A 13,990-nucleotide genomic window follows, 5' to 3' on the forward strand; every position below is an offset into this window, starting at 1 on the left:
CACACTCTGCAGCCGGTGTTTGCTGCTCACGAGTAAGCCCATCAGCAGCAAATGTGGGAGAGGAACAGCCTGTGATGGGAGGTGCAGCCCCTTGCGAAATCTTCAACATCATTTACCCATCTCAGAGGCTCCAGGGGCCACAATCCGGCTAGCGGGCTGCGGGTTGGACAAGCCTGATCCACATAGTCACACTGCACATGGCCAGACATTGTTCACTGTCACACTATACAGGGCCACGGACTGGGACTATACATACACGCATACTACACATAGGGAAAGAATTTAAAACAAACGCTTTCTCTAGAACATAATCAAGTTTAATTGACTTATAACAGAATCGCCAACTGTTACAACAATTTATGTAAAAACACAAGACAACAATACTAACCCAAAAACAACAGTTTCCATAATCGTTACAGCTGTGGAAAGATCATTTGTACAATGTTGTAACCGCCTAGCTAACTGATAAAATAAGAGAAAAGGGAACACTTGGACCCGAAATATACTTTGACTAAAGATAGTGCTGGGTGAGTGTGGCTCACGTCACTTATCCTGCTTGGCCATGCGTTCCTGCTGCTTTCGGAGCTCTTCTTGTCGCTGTGTCACATATTTCTGTAAATTAATACAAATAAATCTCATGTTTAGTGCACATTTCCAGCAGAGAGATTAGTGAGACTGTTGCATGTCGTCAGGGCGATTAGTTTCTTATATAAAGTCTACCTCTGTAATCTTTGGTTATCTATCACAGTCAGGAATGGGAATGGGGGAAACTCTCCGCTGGTTGGAGTCATACCTAGCACAAAGGAAGATGGTTCTGGATGCTGGAGAATTATCTCAGCTCCAGGACATCACTGCAGGAGTTCCTCAGGGTAGTGTCCTCAGCCCAACCATCTTCAGCTGCTTCATCAGTGACCTTCCTTCCATTATAAGGTTATTAGTGGAGATGTTCGCTGATGATTGCACAATATTCAGCACCATTAGCGACTCCTCAGACACTGAAGCAGTCCATGTCCAAATGCAGCAAGACCTGGACAATATCCAGGCTTGGGCTGATAAGTGGCTAGTAACATTCGTACCACACAAGTGCCAGGCAATGACCATCCCCAACAAGGGAGAATCTAACTACCGCCTCTTGACATTCAATGGCATTACTATCACTGAATCCTCCACTAGCAACGGAGAGTAACTCACCTCCTGACTCCCCAAAGCCTGTCCACCATCTACAAGGCACAAGTCAGGAGTGTAATGGAGTACTCCCCACTTGCCTGGAGTGCAGCTCCCACAACACTCAAGAAGCTTGACACCATCCAGGACAAAGCAGCCCGTTTGATGGGCACCACATCCACAAACATCCATTCCCTCCATTACCGACGCACAGTATGTACCATCTACAAGATGTACTGCAGCAACTCACCAACGCTCCTAAGATAGCACCTTCCAAATCCACGACAACAACCATTTAGAAAGTCAAGGGCAGCAGATACATGGGAACACCACCACCTGGAAGTTTCCCTCCAAGTCACTCACCATCCTGACTGGGAAATATATCTCCGTTCCTTCACTGTCGGTGGGTCAAAATCCTGGAACTCCTTTCCTAACAGCACTGCGGGTGTACCTACACCACATGGCCTGCAGCGGTTCAAGAAGGCAGCTCACCACCTCGTTCTCCAGAGCAATTAGGGATGGGCAATAAATGCTGGCCCAGCCAGCAAAGCCCACATCCCATGAATAAAAAAAAATTAAGCCTGAATTTCTAGCCCACATACAGCTTCCCCTCCCACTCCCCAAACAACTAAACTCTATTTGATCCAACCTGGAAGTTTTCTCCTTTTTAAAGTTATAATTCATCCATGGATCAATTCACTTAATTAGAATTTATGGCCTCAAAAGGATTCTGGCCTCAAAATGTGATTCTTCACGCTGCAACGGAACGCGGGACTGAGATTCCTGACACTCCGCTCTCCGCTGCCATGGAGACATGTTGCTATCTCACAGTAAGCGAGGAAAAGGTCTGTTTCCCATCTCAACCACACCAGCCCAATTACTGCTAACTTCAGCAGTTAAACCTTATTGAATTCATTCCATCCCACACCAACCTCACACCTCATACAGTATATGTTGTGTGCGGTCAGCACACAGTTCTGGCTTGAGTTATGGATTTTAATGACACTGTTGTTATTTTAATAGCAGGACCTGAAATGGATTGTTCCTGAACACAATAAGAGGACTGAAGTGAAACTCTTACCTCCATATTCTTGTAGTGTAACACTGTGCCACAGTGAGTGACCTTGGCTGTGTCTTCATTCGTGTAGAACAGAGAACAAATCTGACAGAAGTAACCGGTCTTTGGAACAATAAATTCAACACCTACAGGGTCAGAACAGATGTTAGCAGTGATTTGAGCTTTCCTGACAGCAGGCTCCAAGATGGAGCATCTAAATTAATCTAGCCCGAGCTCATCAGAACAGTGCCTCGCATATACCCACCCCTCAAACCCCCCCAGGATCCTACCACCAGTGCAGCTGTGCATAGCACTCACTGCCCGCACATTCGCAGCCCCCATATCCTTGGAGACACCCTGCGCACAGTGCGTCACCTTTACAAACAAAACCAGCCCAATTGACTGGAAATAGTAGTCCCTGTGCCTTTAGGGCAGCTTTTATCATCCTCCAGATGTGGAGTCAGTCATTACTGCACAGGAGGAGGTCATTCGTTCCATACAGTCCATGACAGCTCTCTGTACAACAATTCAGTCAGTTGCACTCCTCACTCTATCCCTATAGACCTGTAAGTTGAGAATTTAAAAGAGTTGGTGCTAGAGATTCCAAGTTTCAATTTCAGAGCAGAAATAACAGCATCTAGTCAAAGAGAGAGACAGCAGGGAAGAGAGAAAGAGAGACAGTTACAGGGGAGGGAGAGAGCAAGAGACAAGGTAGAGACACACCCTTAACCCAGGGGAGAACCCACTCCTAACACTCACTGGTGCTCCTCTATATAAGCATTGCACAGTCAAAATTCACAGGTAACAAGTACATTTTGTATAAAATGTTACTGCAAACCCAAGCTGAAAGCTGCATGCAGCAGTGTTGTGTTGGACTCACCTATAGGGCTGCTGGGCTTATAGGGCGGCATTTTAAACTCAGCAAGGGCTGGCCCTCCTAACTTCATTCGCTTTGCTTCCGGTTCCACCTCAGAAGTAGGCTCTCTTCTCAGCTTAGCATCTGTTTAGAATAAAATGCATTAGCCTGGCTAAAAAACCCACCAGCTCAATTGATTTAATAAGAACAAGGGCTGGTGAATTGATATTCGGGCTGCATCTGTACCCTCTACTACTTAAATGCCTCCGGGAAACCTACAATTAACCACATTCACATGTCTCAAAGCTGATCTCATTTACCTAGGAAAAGCCTTCAGTGTCAGTGAGTGACAGGCACACCTGTACTGAGACACCCCCCGGGGTCAGTGAGTGACAAAAACACCTGTACCGAGAGAGACCCGGGGTCAGTGAGTGACAAAAACACCTGTACCGAGAGAGACCCGGGGTCAGTGAGTGACAAAAACACCTGTACCGAGAGAGACCCGGGGTCAGTGAGTGACAGGCACACCTGTACCGAGAGAGACTCGGGGTCAGTGAGTGACAGACACACCTGTACCGAGAGAGACCCGGGATCAGTGAATGACAAACACACCTGTACCGAGAGACCCGGGTCAGTGAGTGACAGACACACCTGTACCGAGAGAGACCCGGGATCAGTGAATGACAAACACACCTGTACCGAGAGAGACCCGGGGTCAGTGAGTGACAGACACACCTGTACCGAGAGAGACCCGGGATCAGTGAATGACAAACACACCTGTACCGAGAGAGACCCGGGTCAGTGAGTGACAGACACACCTGTATCGAGAGAGACCTGGGGTCAGTGAATGACAGACACACCTGCACTGAGAACCCCCCCCGGGGTCAGTGAGTGACAGACACACCTGCACTGAGACACCCCCGGGGTCAGTGAGTGATACCTGTACCGAAAGAGACCCGGGGTCAGTGAATGACAGACACACCTGTACCGAGACCCCCCCAACCGGGTCAGTGAGTGACAGACACACTTGTATGGAGATTCCCCACCAACCCCCCACCCCGGGGTCAGTGAGCGACACAGACACTTCTGTACTGAGAGAGAGAGACCCGGGATCAGTGAGTGACAGACAGACCTGCACCAAGAGACCCCCAGGGTCAATGAGTGACAGACACAACTGCACTGAGAGCGGCCCGGGGTAAGTGAGTGACAGACACACTTGCTGCATTTGGATATGGACTGCTTCAGTATCTGAAGAGTCGCGAATGGTGCTGAGCATTGTGCAATCATCTGCGAACATCCCCACTTCTGACCTTATGATGGAAGGAACATCATTGATGAAACAGCTGAAAATGGTTGGGAACTGAGGTCATTGACCTCCAACAACCACAACCATCTTCCTTTGTACTAGGTATGACTCCAACCAGCAGAGAGTTTTCCACGATTCCCATTGACTCCAGTTTTGCTTGGGCTCCCTGATGCCACACGGTCAAATGCTGCCTTGAGGTCAAGGGCAGTCACTCTCATTTCACCCTGGGAGTTCAGCTCTTTTGTCCATGTTTGAACCAAGGCTGTAATGAGTCAGGAGCTCTGTGGCCTTGGTGAAATAAAGGGTACAGTCCTAATGCAGGTGCTGGAGTGGCAGGACCTGGGTGTATATGTGCTTAAATCATTTAAGGTGGCAGGACAGGTTGAGAGCACGGTTAAAATGTATACGGCATCCGAGGCTTTATTGATAGGGGCAGAGAGTACAAAAGAAAGGAAATATTAAATTTATATAGAACACTGGTTCGGTCTCAACTAAAGCATTGTATCCAGTTTTGGGCACTAAACTTTAGGAAAATGTGAAGGCATTAGAGAGAATGCAGAAAAGATTTACGAGAAAGGTTCCAAGGATGAGGAGTTGGGACTGTTTTCCTTGGAGAGAAGGTTGAGTCAAAATTAATTATTCTAGGATCAATTTCCACTTGGTGACAAACTTGCTAACTTCACTCCTGAAAGGTCCGACTCATTTTTAGACTATGCTGCCTGGATCTAGCACCCCCCAACAACTAGTGGCAATAGTTCCCCTCAATCTATTCTGTTTCCCTTAATATTTTTGATCAAATCACCCCATAATTCCAGGCAACACTACCCTCATAGTTGTAACTCTTGGAGTGCCATGTACCATCCTGGCAAATGTACATGGCACTCCCTCCAAGGCCAATATATCCTGTGGTCTAACCAGGGCTTTGTACAGCTGAAGCAAGACTTCTACTCCCTTGAATAGCAGTCCTCTAGATAGATTGACCATTGACCTTTTTTGATTAATTTTCTGTTCCTCTTCATAACATTTTTATGGTCTATGTAACAGGACCCCCAAGTCTCTTTGGACCTCCACTGTTTCTAGCTTTACCCCATTTGGAAAATATGAATAATTGAGCCCCTAACACAGATCCTTGTGGGACACCATTAGTCACACACTGTTATTTAGAGTGCCTGACCATTATCCCCACTGTCTCCTGCCACTCAGCCATTTTCCTAACTAGATCAATAATTTGCCTTCAATTTCTATGTGCTTCATCTTTCAGTTTCAACAGTTTCTTATGATGATCTTTATGAAATACTTCCTCAAAGTCAACGTGCAGTTGATGTAGTTTATATGGATTTCAGCAAAGCCTTTGACAAGGTCCCACATGGGAGACTTATAAAGAAGGCAAATGCACATGGGATACAGGGTGATTTGATAAGGTGGATTCAAAATTGGCTTAGTTGTAGGAGACAGAGGGTGATGACAGAAGGATGCTTTAGTGACTGGAAGCCAGTGTCCAGTGGCGTACCACAAGGATCTCTGCTGGGTCCCCTATTATTTGTCATTTATATAAACGACATAGATGACTATGTGGGGGGTAGGATTAGTAAGTTTGCGGAATACACAAAGATTGGCCAGGTGGTTAACAGTGAGGTTGAGTGTCTTGGGCTACACGAAGATATAGACGGGCTGGTCAAATGGGCAGATAAGTGGCAGATGGAATTTAACCCTGAAAAGTGTGAGGTGATACACTTTGGAAGGAGTAATTTGACAAGGAAGTATTCAGTGAACGGCATGACACGAGTAAGTTCTGGGGAACAAAGGGACCTTGGCGTGTGTGTCCATAGATCTCTGAAGGCGGAGGGGCACGTTAGCGGGGTGGTGAAAAAGGCATATGGGACACTTGCCTTTATCAATCCAGGCATAGATTACAAAAGTAGGGAGGTCATGTTGGAGTTGTATAGAACCTTGGTGAGGCCACAGCTGGAGTACTGTGTGCAGTTCTGGACTCCACATTATAGGAAGGATGTGATTGCACTGGAGGGGGTGCAGAGGAGATTCACCAGGATGTTGCCTGGGATGAAACATTTAAGTTATGAAGGAAGGTTGGATAGACTTGGGTTGTTTTAGTTGGAGCAGAGAAGACTGAGGGGTAACCTGATTGAGGTGTATAAGATTATGAGGGGCATGGACAGGGTGGATAGGGAGCAGCTGTTCCCCATAGTTGGTCAGTCACAAGGGGGCATAAGTTCAAGGTGAGGGGCAGGAGGTTTAGTGGGGATGTGAGGAAAAACCTTTTTACCCAGAGGGTGGTGACGGTCTGGAATGCACTGCCTGGGAGGGTGGTGGAGGCGGGTTGCCTCACATCCTTTAAAAAGTACCTGGATGAGCACTTGGCACGTCATAACATTCAAGGCTATGGGCCAAGTGCTGGTAAGTGGGATTAGGTAGGTAGGTCAGGTGTTTCTCACGTGTCGGCGCAGACTCGATGGGCCGAAGGGCCTCTTCTGCACTGTGAGATTCTGTGAATATAAATAACATTTATAGACATTTCCCTGTACAAATCACTCACCTGCTCGCTGTTCCAGGCTGGTAGACTTGGCGCTATCTCCCCCGGAGCTGACTGACGATGCAGGGGCTGGGGACTGACTACTGGGCTGTCCCGCTTTTTTGCGGGAAGGCTCACCGTCCCCACCCAATGAAGGCGCTGCTTCTTTCTTGACAGCCGTTGTTCCTGTTGCCTCTTCTTTTGAGTCTGCAACAGGCTGAGCTTTGCTGGGCTCCGGTGCAGATGGCTGCTCCTGGGTTGTCTCTGACTCTGTCTCCATAGGTTCCTCCTTCACAGCTGCCTGGGACTGAGGCTGGAGTTCGGGCTGGGGTTGGGTTTCGGGGTTGGGTTGAGGTGCAGGTTTAGATTTCACCTCGACTGGCTCCACCGCCTTCATTGGTGCATCACCTGCTGTGAGACATAGACACGATTACTCAGATAGTATGAACTGATCAAGTAATATTTGAGTCCACAGCATAGAAAAAGGCCACGCAGCCCATCCTGTATCCTCACCGGTGTCCAAACTTAATCTATTCTCGAGATGGGGATACATTTACTGTCTCCCTACCCCTAGCTGACCTCAGAAGGTGACAGTGAGCATATCACAAGTGTCACAGAAGGGTATTCCTCATCCCTCCCAGTAATACATTTGGATATGGGAATTACCATCAATCATGTGACTATCCCTCCTGTGTTGGACAGCTCAGTTCAGAGCACTCCCGTCTCAGCCTATTTGCTACAGAACCTCACACCATGACATTATCATCTCTATGCTTGGTGATTCCAATTCTCTCCTCACTCCCACCACTTAGCTTCAGCTCATCTCAACATCTACTGTTCATATTCCAACCAGGTCCCAACCCCTTCACCCGTGTCGTATTGAGACTCCTGGTCTGAATGGCAACCACTTGCCTCCCACGCCCCAGGGATTAGGCTGGCAAGACAGCAGGTTCTCTGCCCTACCTTAACCACCCGCCCTTGCTCCAGGTTTTGCCGGGAGGGCGTTGGGGGGGCAAATTGCAGCTCTCGTTGTTGTTAAATCCCTTCATAACCTCCCCACCCCACTACCTCTATAATCTCCTCCTGTCCTTTAAACACCCTTATCCTGCCCCTAAACTCTCTGGTCCCTTGACTTTGTTGTGAGATTTTGTCTAGAACACCAATACACATTTCAGGACAATGGGGTAGCTGAGTGCAACTACAATGGTGAGGAGATTGCAGAAACAGAGAACTGAGTATAAGCTGCTTATATGTAAATCAGAGCCAGTGTGATCTCTTAGATTAGTTTTGATTGACTAAGGGGGACAGGAAGGAATTTCCTCAATTGGTACAGGATTCTTTTAAATCTAATTTTTGTTTGTCTCCCCCAACTAGTCACTCCAGGTGTGGTAGCAAGTGTCTGTAGTGTGATGCGCTGGATGGACCAGTAAGGAAAGAGTTAGATATAGCTCTTGGGGCGAAAGGGATCAAAGGGTATGGGGAGAAAGCGGGAGCAGGCTGTTGGGTTGGATGATCAGCCATGATCATAATGAATGGCGGAGCGGACTCGAAGGGCCGAATGGCCTACTCCTGCTCCAAGTTTCTATGAATTTTTTTTTTATTTGTTCATGGAATCTGGACATTGACTGACCATCCCTTGAGTTGCCTTCTTGAACCACTACAGTCCATATAGTGTAGGTATACCCACAGTGCTGTTAGGGAGTTCCAGGGTTTTGATTCAGTGACAGTGAAGGAACAGCGATATATTTCCAAATCAGAATGGTCAGTGACTTGGGAGACAAACTGCAGGTGGTGTTCCCATCCAACAGCTGTCCTTGACCTTCCAGATGGTAGCGGTCGTGGGTTTGGAAGATGCTGTTCAAGGAGCCTTGGTGAATTCCTGCAATACATTTTGTAGACGGTGCACACTGCTACTACTGTGCATCGGTAGCGGAGGGAGTGAATGCTTGTGGATGGGATGCCAATCAAGTGGGCTGCTTTGTTCTGGAATGGTGTCAAGCTTCTTGAGTGTTGTTGGAGCTGCACTCATCTCGGCAAGTGGAGAGTATTCCATCACACTCCTGACCTGTGCCTTGTACATGGTAGCCAGGCTTTGAGGAGTCAGGAGGTGAGTTACTGTGCAGAAATCTCTGACTTGCTTTTGTAGCCACGTTATTTATATGGCTGGTCCAGTTCAGTTTCTGGTCAATGGTAACCCCCAGGATGTTGATAGTGGGGGATAGAGCGATGATAATGCCAAAGAGATGGTTAGATTCTCTCTTGTTGGAGATCGTCATTGCCTGGCACACTTGTGAAGTCAATGTTACTTGCCACTTATCAGCCCAAGCCTGAGTATTGCCCCGGTCATACTGAATGCAGGCACAGACTGCTTCAGGATCTGAGGAGTTGCGAATGGTACTGAACACTGTGCAATCATCAGTGAACATTCCCATATTTATAATGGAGTGATGGTCATTGATGCAACAGCTGAAAATCGTTGGCCTAGAGCACTATCCTGAAGAACTCCTGCAGCGATGTCCTGGGACTGAAATGATTGACCTCCAATCATAACCATCTTCCTTTGTGTTAGGTATGACAGTTTTTCTCTGGATTCTCATCAACTTAAATTTTGCTCGAACTCCTCGATGCCACAGTCGAAGGCAGTCACTCTCACATATGAACAAGGAGCAGGAGTATGCCATTTAATAAGATCTTGGCTGATCTCAATTCTACATCCCACCTACCGCCAATAACCTATTACCCCCTTGCTTACCAAGAATCTATCCACCTCTGCCTTAAAAATATTCAAAGACTCTGCTTCCATTGCCTTTTCAGGAAGAAGAGTTCCAAAGGCTCATGACCCTCTGAGTGAAAAATTTTCACCTCATCTGTTTTAAATGGGCGACCCCTATTTTTAAACAGTGACCCCAAGTTCTAGATCCTTCCACAAAACGGAACATCCTCTCCACATCCACCCTGTCAAGATCCCTCAGGATCATATATGTTTCTCACCTCACCTCTTGGGTTCAGCTCTTTTATCCACGTTTGGACCAAGGCTGTAATGAGGTCAGGAGCCAAGTGGCCCTGGTAGAATTCAAACTGAGCATGGGTGAGCATGTTATATTACTGAGGGAGTGCTGCTTGATAGAACTGTTGATGACCCCTTCCATGATTCTGCTGACGATCATGAGTAGACTGATAGGGTAGTAATTGGCCAATTGCATTTGTCCTGCTTCTTGAGGATAGGACATAACTGAGCAATTTTCCACATTGCCGGGCAGATGCCAGTGCTGTGGTTGTATAGGAACAGCTTGGCTAGGGGGGCAGCTAGTTCTGGAGGAGGAGTAGTCTTTAGTACTATAGCCAGAAAGTTGTCAGTGCACATAGACTTTGCTGTATCCAGTGCCTTCAGGTGTTAGTTAGAATCATACCTCTCAAGGCTGAATTTTTCTTCCACAAAATGGAAGGACAACATGGCATTATCAGTACATTTGGATGCTAATCTGGGGTTTCTTTAAAAAAGGTCAGAAGTTCACCTCGGAACTGTCAACAAGCAGGCCTCTTCCAAGGGGAGGCAGTGCCATAGTGGTATTGTCACTATGCCAAGTAACCCAGAGACCCAGGGTAATGCTCTGGGGACCTTGGTTTGAATCCCGCCACAGCAGATGGCGGAATTGAATTCAATAAAATATCTGGAATTAAAAGTCTAATGATCACCGTGAAACCATATTGATTGTCTCACCAGCAGGACAGACCCAGCAGAGGTGGCAGCACACAGTCAGGAGGGAGTTGCTCTGGGAGTCCTTAATATTGACTCCGGACCCCATGAAGTCTCATGACACCGGGTCAACTCAAGAATGGGCAACCACGAGGCACTGCGGAATTGTACTTGACCACAATCTGTAACCTCATGGCCCGGCATATTCCCCATTCTACCACTGCCATCAAGCCAGGGGATCAGCACCAGGCATACCTAAAAATGAGGTGTCAATCTGGTGAAGCTACAACACAAGACTACTTGGGCACCAAACAGCAAGTGTTAGACAGAGTTAAGCGATTCCACAACCAAAGGATCAGATCTGAGCTCTGCAGTCCTGCCACACCGTCATAAGTGGCAGTGGACAATTAAGCAACTGACTGGAGGAGGAGGATTCACAAATATTCCCATCCTCAGTGATGCAGGAGCCCAGCACATCAGTGCAAAAGATAAGGCTGAAGCAATTATGCATGATCCATCTCAGCCTCCTCAGGAGGTCCCTGGCATCACAGATGCCAGTTCTCAGCCAATTCGATTCACTCCACATGATGTCAAGAAATGGCTGAAGGCAATGGATACTGCAATTCTATGGGCCCTGGCAATATTTCAGCAACAGTACTGTGCTCCAGAACTTGCTGCGCCCCTAGCCAAGCTGTTCCAGTATAGCTACATCACTGGCATCTTCCTGCCAATGTGGAAAATTACCCAGGTATGTCCTGTACACAAAAAGCAGGACAAATCCAACCTGGCCAATTACTGCCCTGCCAGTCTACTCTTGATCATCAGTAAATTGATGAAAGGGGTCATCAACAGTGCTATCAAGCGGCACTTGCTTAGCAATCACTGATGCTCAGTTTGGGTTCTGCCAGGGCCACTCAGCTCCTGACCTCATTACAGCCTTGATTCAAACATGGACAGAAGAGCTGAACTCCAGAGGTGAGGTGAGCGTGACTGCCCTTGACATCAAGGCAGCATTTGACCGAATATGGCATCAGGGAGTCCTAGCAACTGGAATCAATGGGAGCCAGGGGGAAAAGCTCTCCGCCAGTTGGAGTCATACCTAGCACAAAAGAAGATGGCTGTTGGAGGTTAATCATCTCAGTTCCTCAGGTAAGAGTCGCAGGCCCAACCATCTTCAGCTGCTTCATCAATGACCTTCATTGGTCAAAATCCTGGAACTCCCTCCCTAACAGCACTTTGGGTGTACCTACACCACATGGACTGCAGCAGTTCAAGAAGGCAGCTCACCACCACCACCTCAAGAGCAATTAGGAATGGGCAATAAATGCTGGCTTAGCCAACGATGCCCACATCCCATGAATAAATAAAAAAAACCTGACCTGGCCTTTACGGTACATGTCAATTAGTGTGTCAATATCCTGTTTTATATCTTGCAATTCTCATCTACACTACTGACTCCTGTCAGCTGCAAACTTGGAGATACAACTCAAGATTCAGAACAGGTGCAACATCACAGGATTTATAGCACAGGAGGCCACCATTGGCACTCCACTGAGAATACTAGCTCTCCAATGTTTTTCCCCCAACCACTCATTAATTACGCAATTCCCTTCAAATTATACAAAAGCAAAACAACTGCAGGTGCTGGAAATCTGAAATAAAAACAGAAAATGTTGGAAATACTCAGCAGGTCTGGCAGCATCTGTGGAGAGAGAAACAAAGAGTTAATATTTCAGGTCAATGACCTGGGAACTGGGAAAAGTATCTCCAGAATTTTTTTTTATTGTTCTCATCAAACTCTGATTAGCCACAAGCATATTCAGCAAAGGCAAACACTTTTCATAAAGCCATTCTAGAGTCAAGCATCCTCCCTCCACTGCTGGTCAAACCCAGGACTGGGTCTGGTAGAGTATTGTCTGCAGAATGCGTGGAACCTGATTCTTGGGGCTATTACTGACTGTGACTTTACCTGGAGCTGGAGCTGGAGCTGGAGCTGGCTCTGGCTCCTTGACCTTCTGCGTGGTCTCTGCCTTTGTTGCTTCTGGCTCAGCCTTTTCTGAAGGTTGGTCGTTGGTTTCGGATTTACTTTCAGGGATCTGATTTCCAGAAGTTTCTTCCTCTTCACCCACTTCATCCACAGTAACAAATTCATCCAGGTTAAAGGGAAATATGTCCTTTTCCTTTGCAAATTAAAAAAAAAACCCACAAATTTATTTCTTAGAAGCAAAGTTTCAGGGCAATAGCGCTGGTTAATAGGACTTTCCAGTTGAACCATCTACTTTTTAAAAAAAAATGAACAGGCCTGTTCAACCGTCATTGGTGCAAATGATTATCTAAACAAGAATCAATAAACAGGACCACAAAGTCAGCTCAAAGGAGCCCGGGAAATAAAGAGCATTTTTTCGAACACATCAAAATTGAACACAATCAATCCAGCCTCCAGTGCATTCCTCCCAGTTTTGGGTGTGCGATCAGGAACAAGGAAGAAGGAAGAAGAATATTTTGGGAGTGCAGTCGAATCAGTCCCATACAGAAGCAGAAAAATTAAAACTTTACCCATGTTCTTTGAGCAAAGAAAGCTACTGGTGACCAGAGTTTAGTTTTTTTCTAATATAACCAAGTTCGCTTATACACTCGATCATGGCTTGATTCAGCGCCATGTTATACAGCTTCTCCCTCCACTTCCCTGTGGGATGCTGCAGTCGAGGTTCATCATCGCTCACATCTCTGACTCCAACTCAGCTTGTGCTGGGACTTTTCCTACATGAGCTCCCGCTCTCCTGCCCAATCCCTCCCTCCTGACCACTCTTCCTTTAATGCATCTCTTTTTAAGCAACAATCTAATTCCTATTTAATGAATCTATTGTAACAGTTTGGTAGTGGAGAATCTATATCGCACGCAGCCTGTATGTAAACACCATTTTTCTCACACCACTCACCTCTTGGGACTATTTAATACACTTCCATATCCTGATATATCAAATTTTATCTCCTCATTCTCCATGTGTCGAAATTCACCTTCTCTTAATCTTCTTCCTCTCCTCTCGCCCTACCATAATAGTGAATAACCTCCATCTCCATCATAGCTGTGGTTAACCTCCCCTTATTGTCCCCAAGGCTTCCCTGGTGTAACTCCCTCCCAGTATTACTGAATGATCCACTACAATCTCAGGAATCTGAATCATTCTTTCCAATGTCACATTCCTAGCCTCTCTTGAGGTTTCTTGCAAAGTTTAATATGCATTCAGCAATCTGTTGTATGACTACTGCCTTCCATGCCTCCTACTGTAGCTCTTTTCACCCACTCCCCCACCAAGGCTTCAGGATTATGGGCCTTGCCACCAACTCAATCTCCCCTTTGTCCTAGATTCTACAGCTGT

At 46.7% G+C, this 13,990-nt stretch overlaps 1 protein-coding gene across 1 annotated transcript in view; it reads right to left on the bottom strand.

Annotated features, from left to right (window-relative positions):
- Positions 1 to 295: 295 nt before the first annotated feature.
- Positions 296 to 13,990, bottom strand: part of LOC144688501 (uncharacterized) — an 80,866-nt gene continuing 67,171 nt past the window's right edge. Inside the window, exons 15-19 of the mRNA XM_078555159.1 lie at positions 12,580 to 12,790; positions 6,938 to 7,321; positions 3,102 to 3,221; positions 2,246 to 2,367; positions 296 to 612 (exon numbers count right to left, since the gene is read on the bottom strand). Of these exons, the coding sequence (XP_078411285.1) occupies positions 544 to 612; positions 2,246 to 2,367; positions 3,102 to 3,221; positions 6,938 to 7,321; positions 12,580 to 12,790 (906 nt within the window). The 3' untranslated portion in view covers positions 296 to 543. The remainder of the gene's footprint in view (positions 613 to 2,245; positions 2,368 to 3,101; positions 3,222 to 6,937; positions 7,322 to 12,579; positions 12,791 to 13,990) is intronic.

Source organism: Cetorhinus maximus, chromosome 1 (genome assembly GCF_964194155.1).
Source record: "Cetorhinus maximus chromosome 1, sCetMax3.hap1.1, whole genome shotgun sequence".
NCBI classification, from domain to species: Eukaryota; Metazoa; Chordata; class Chondrichthyes; order Lamniformes; family Cetorhinidae; genus Cetorhinus; species Cetorhinus maximus.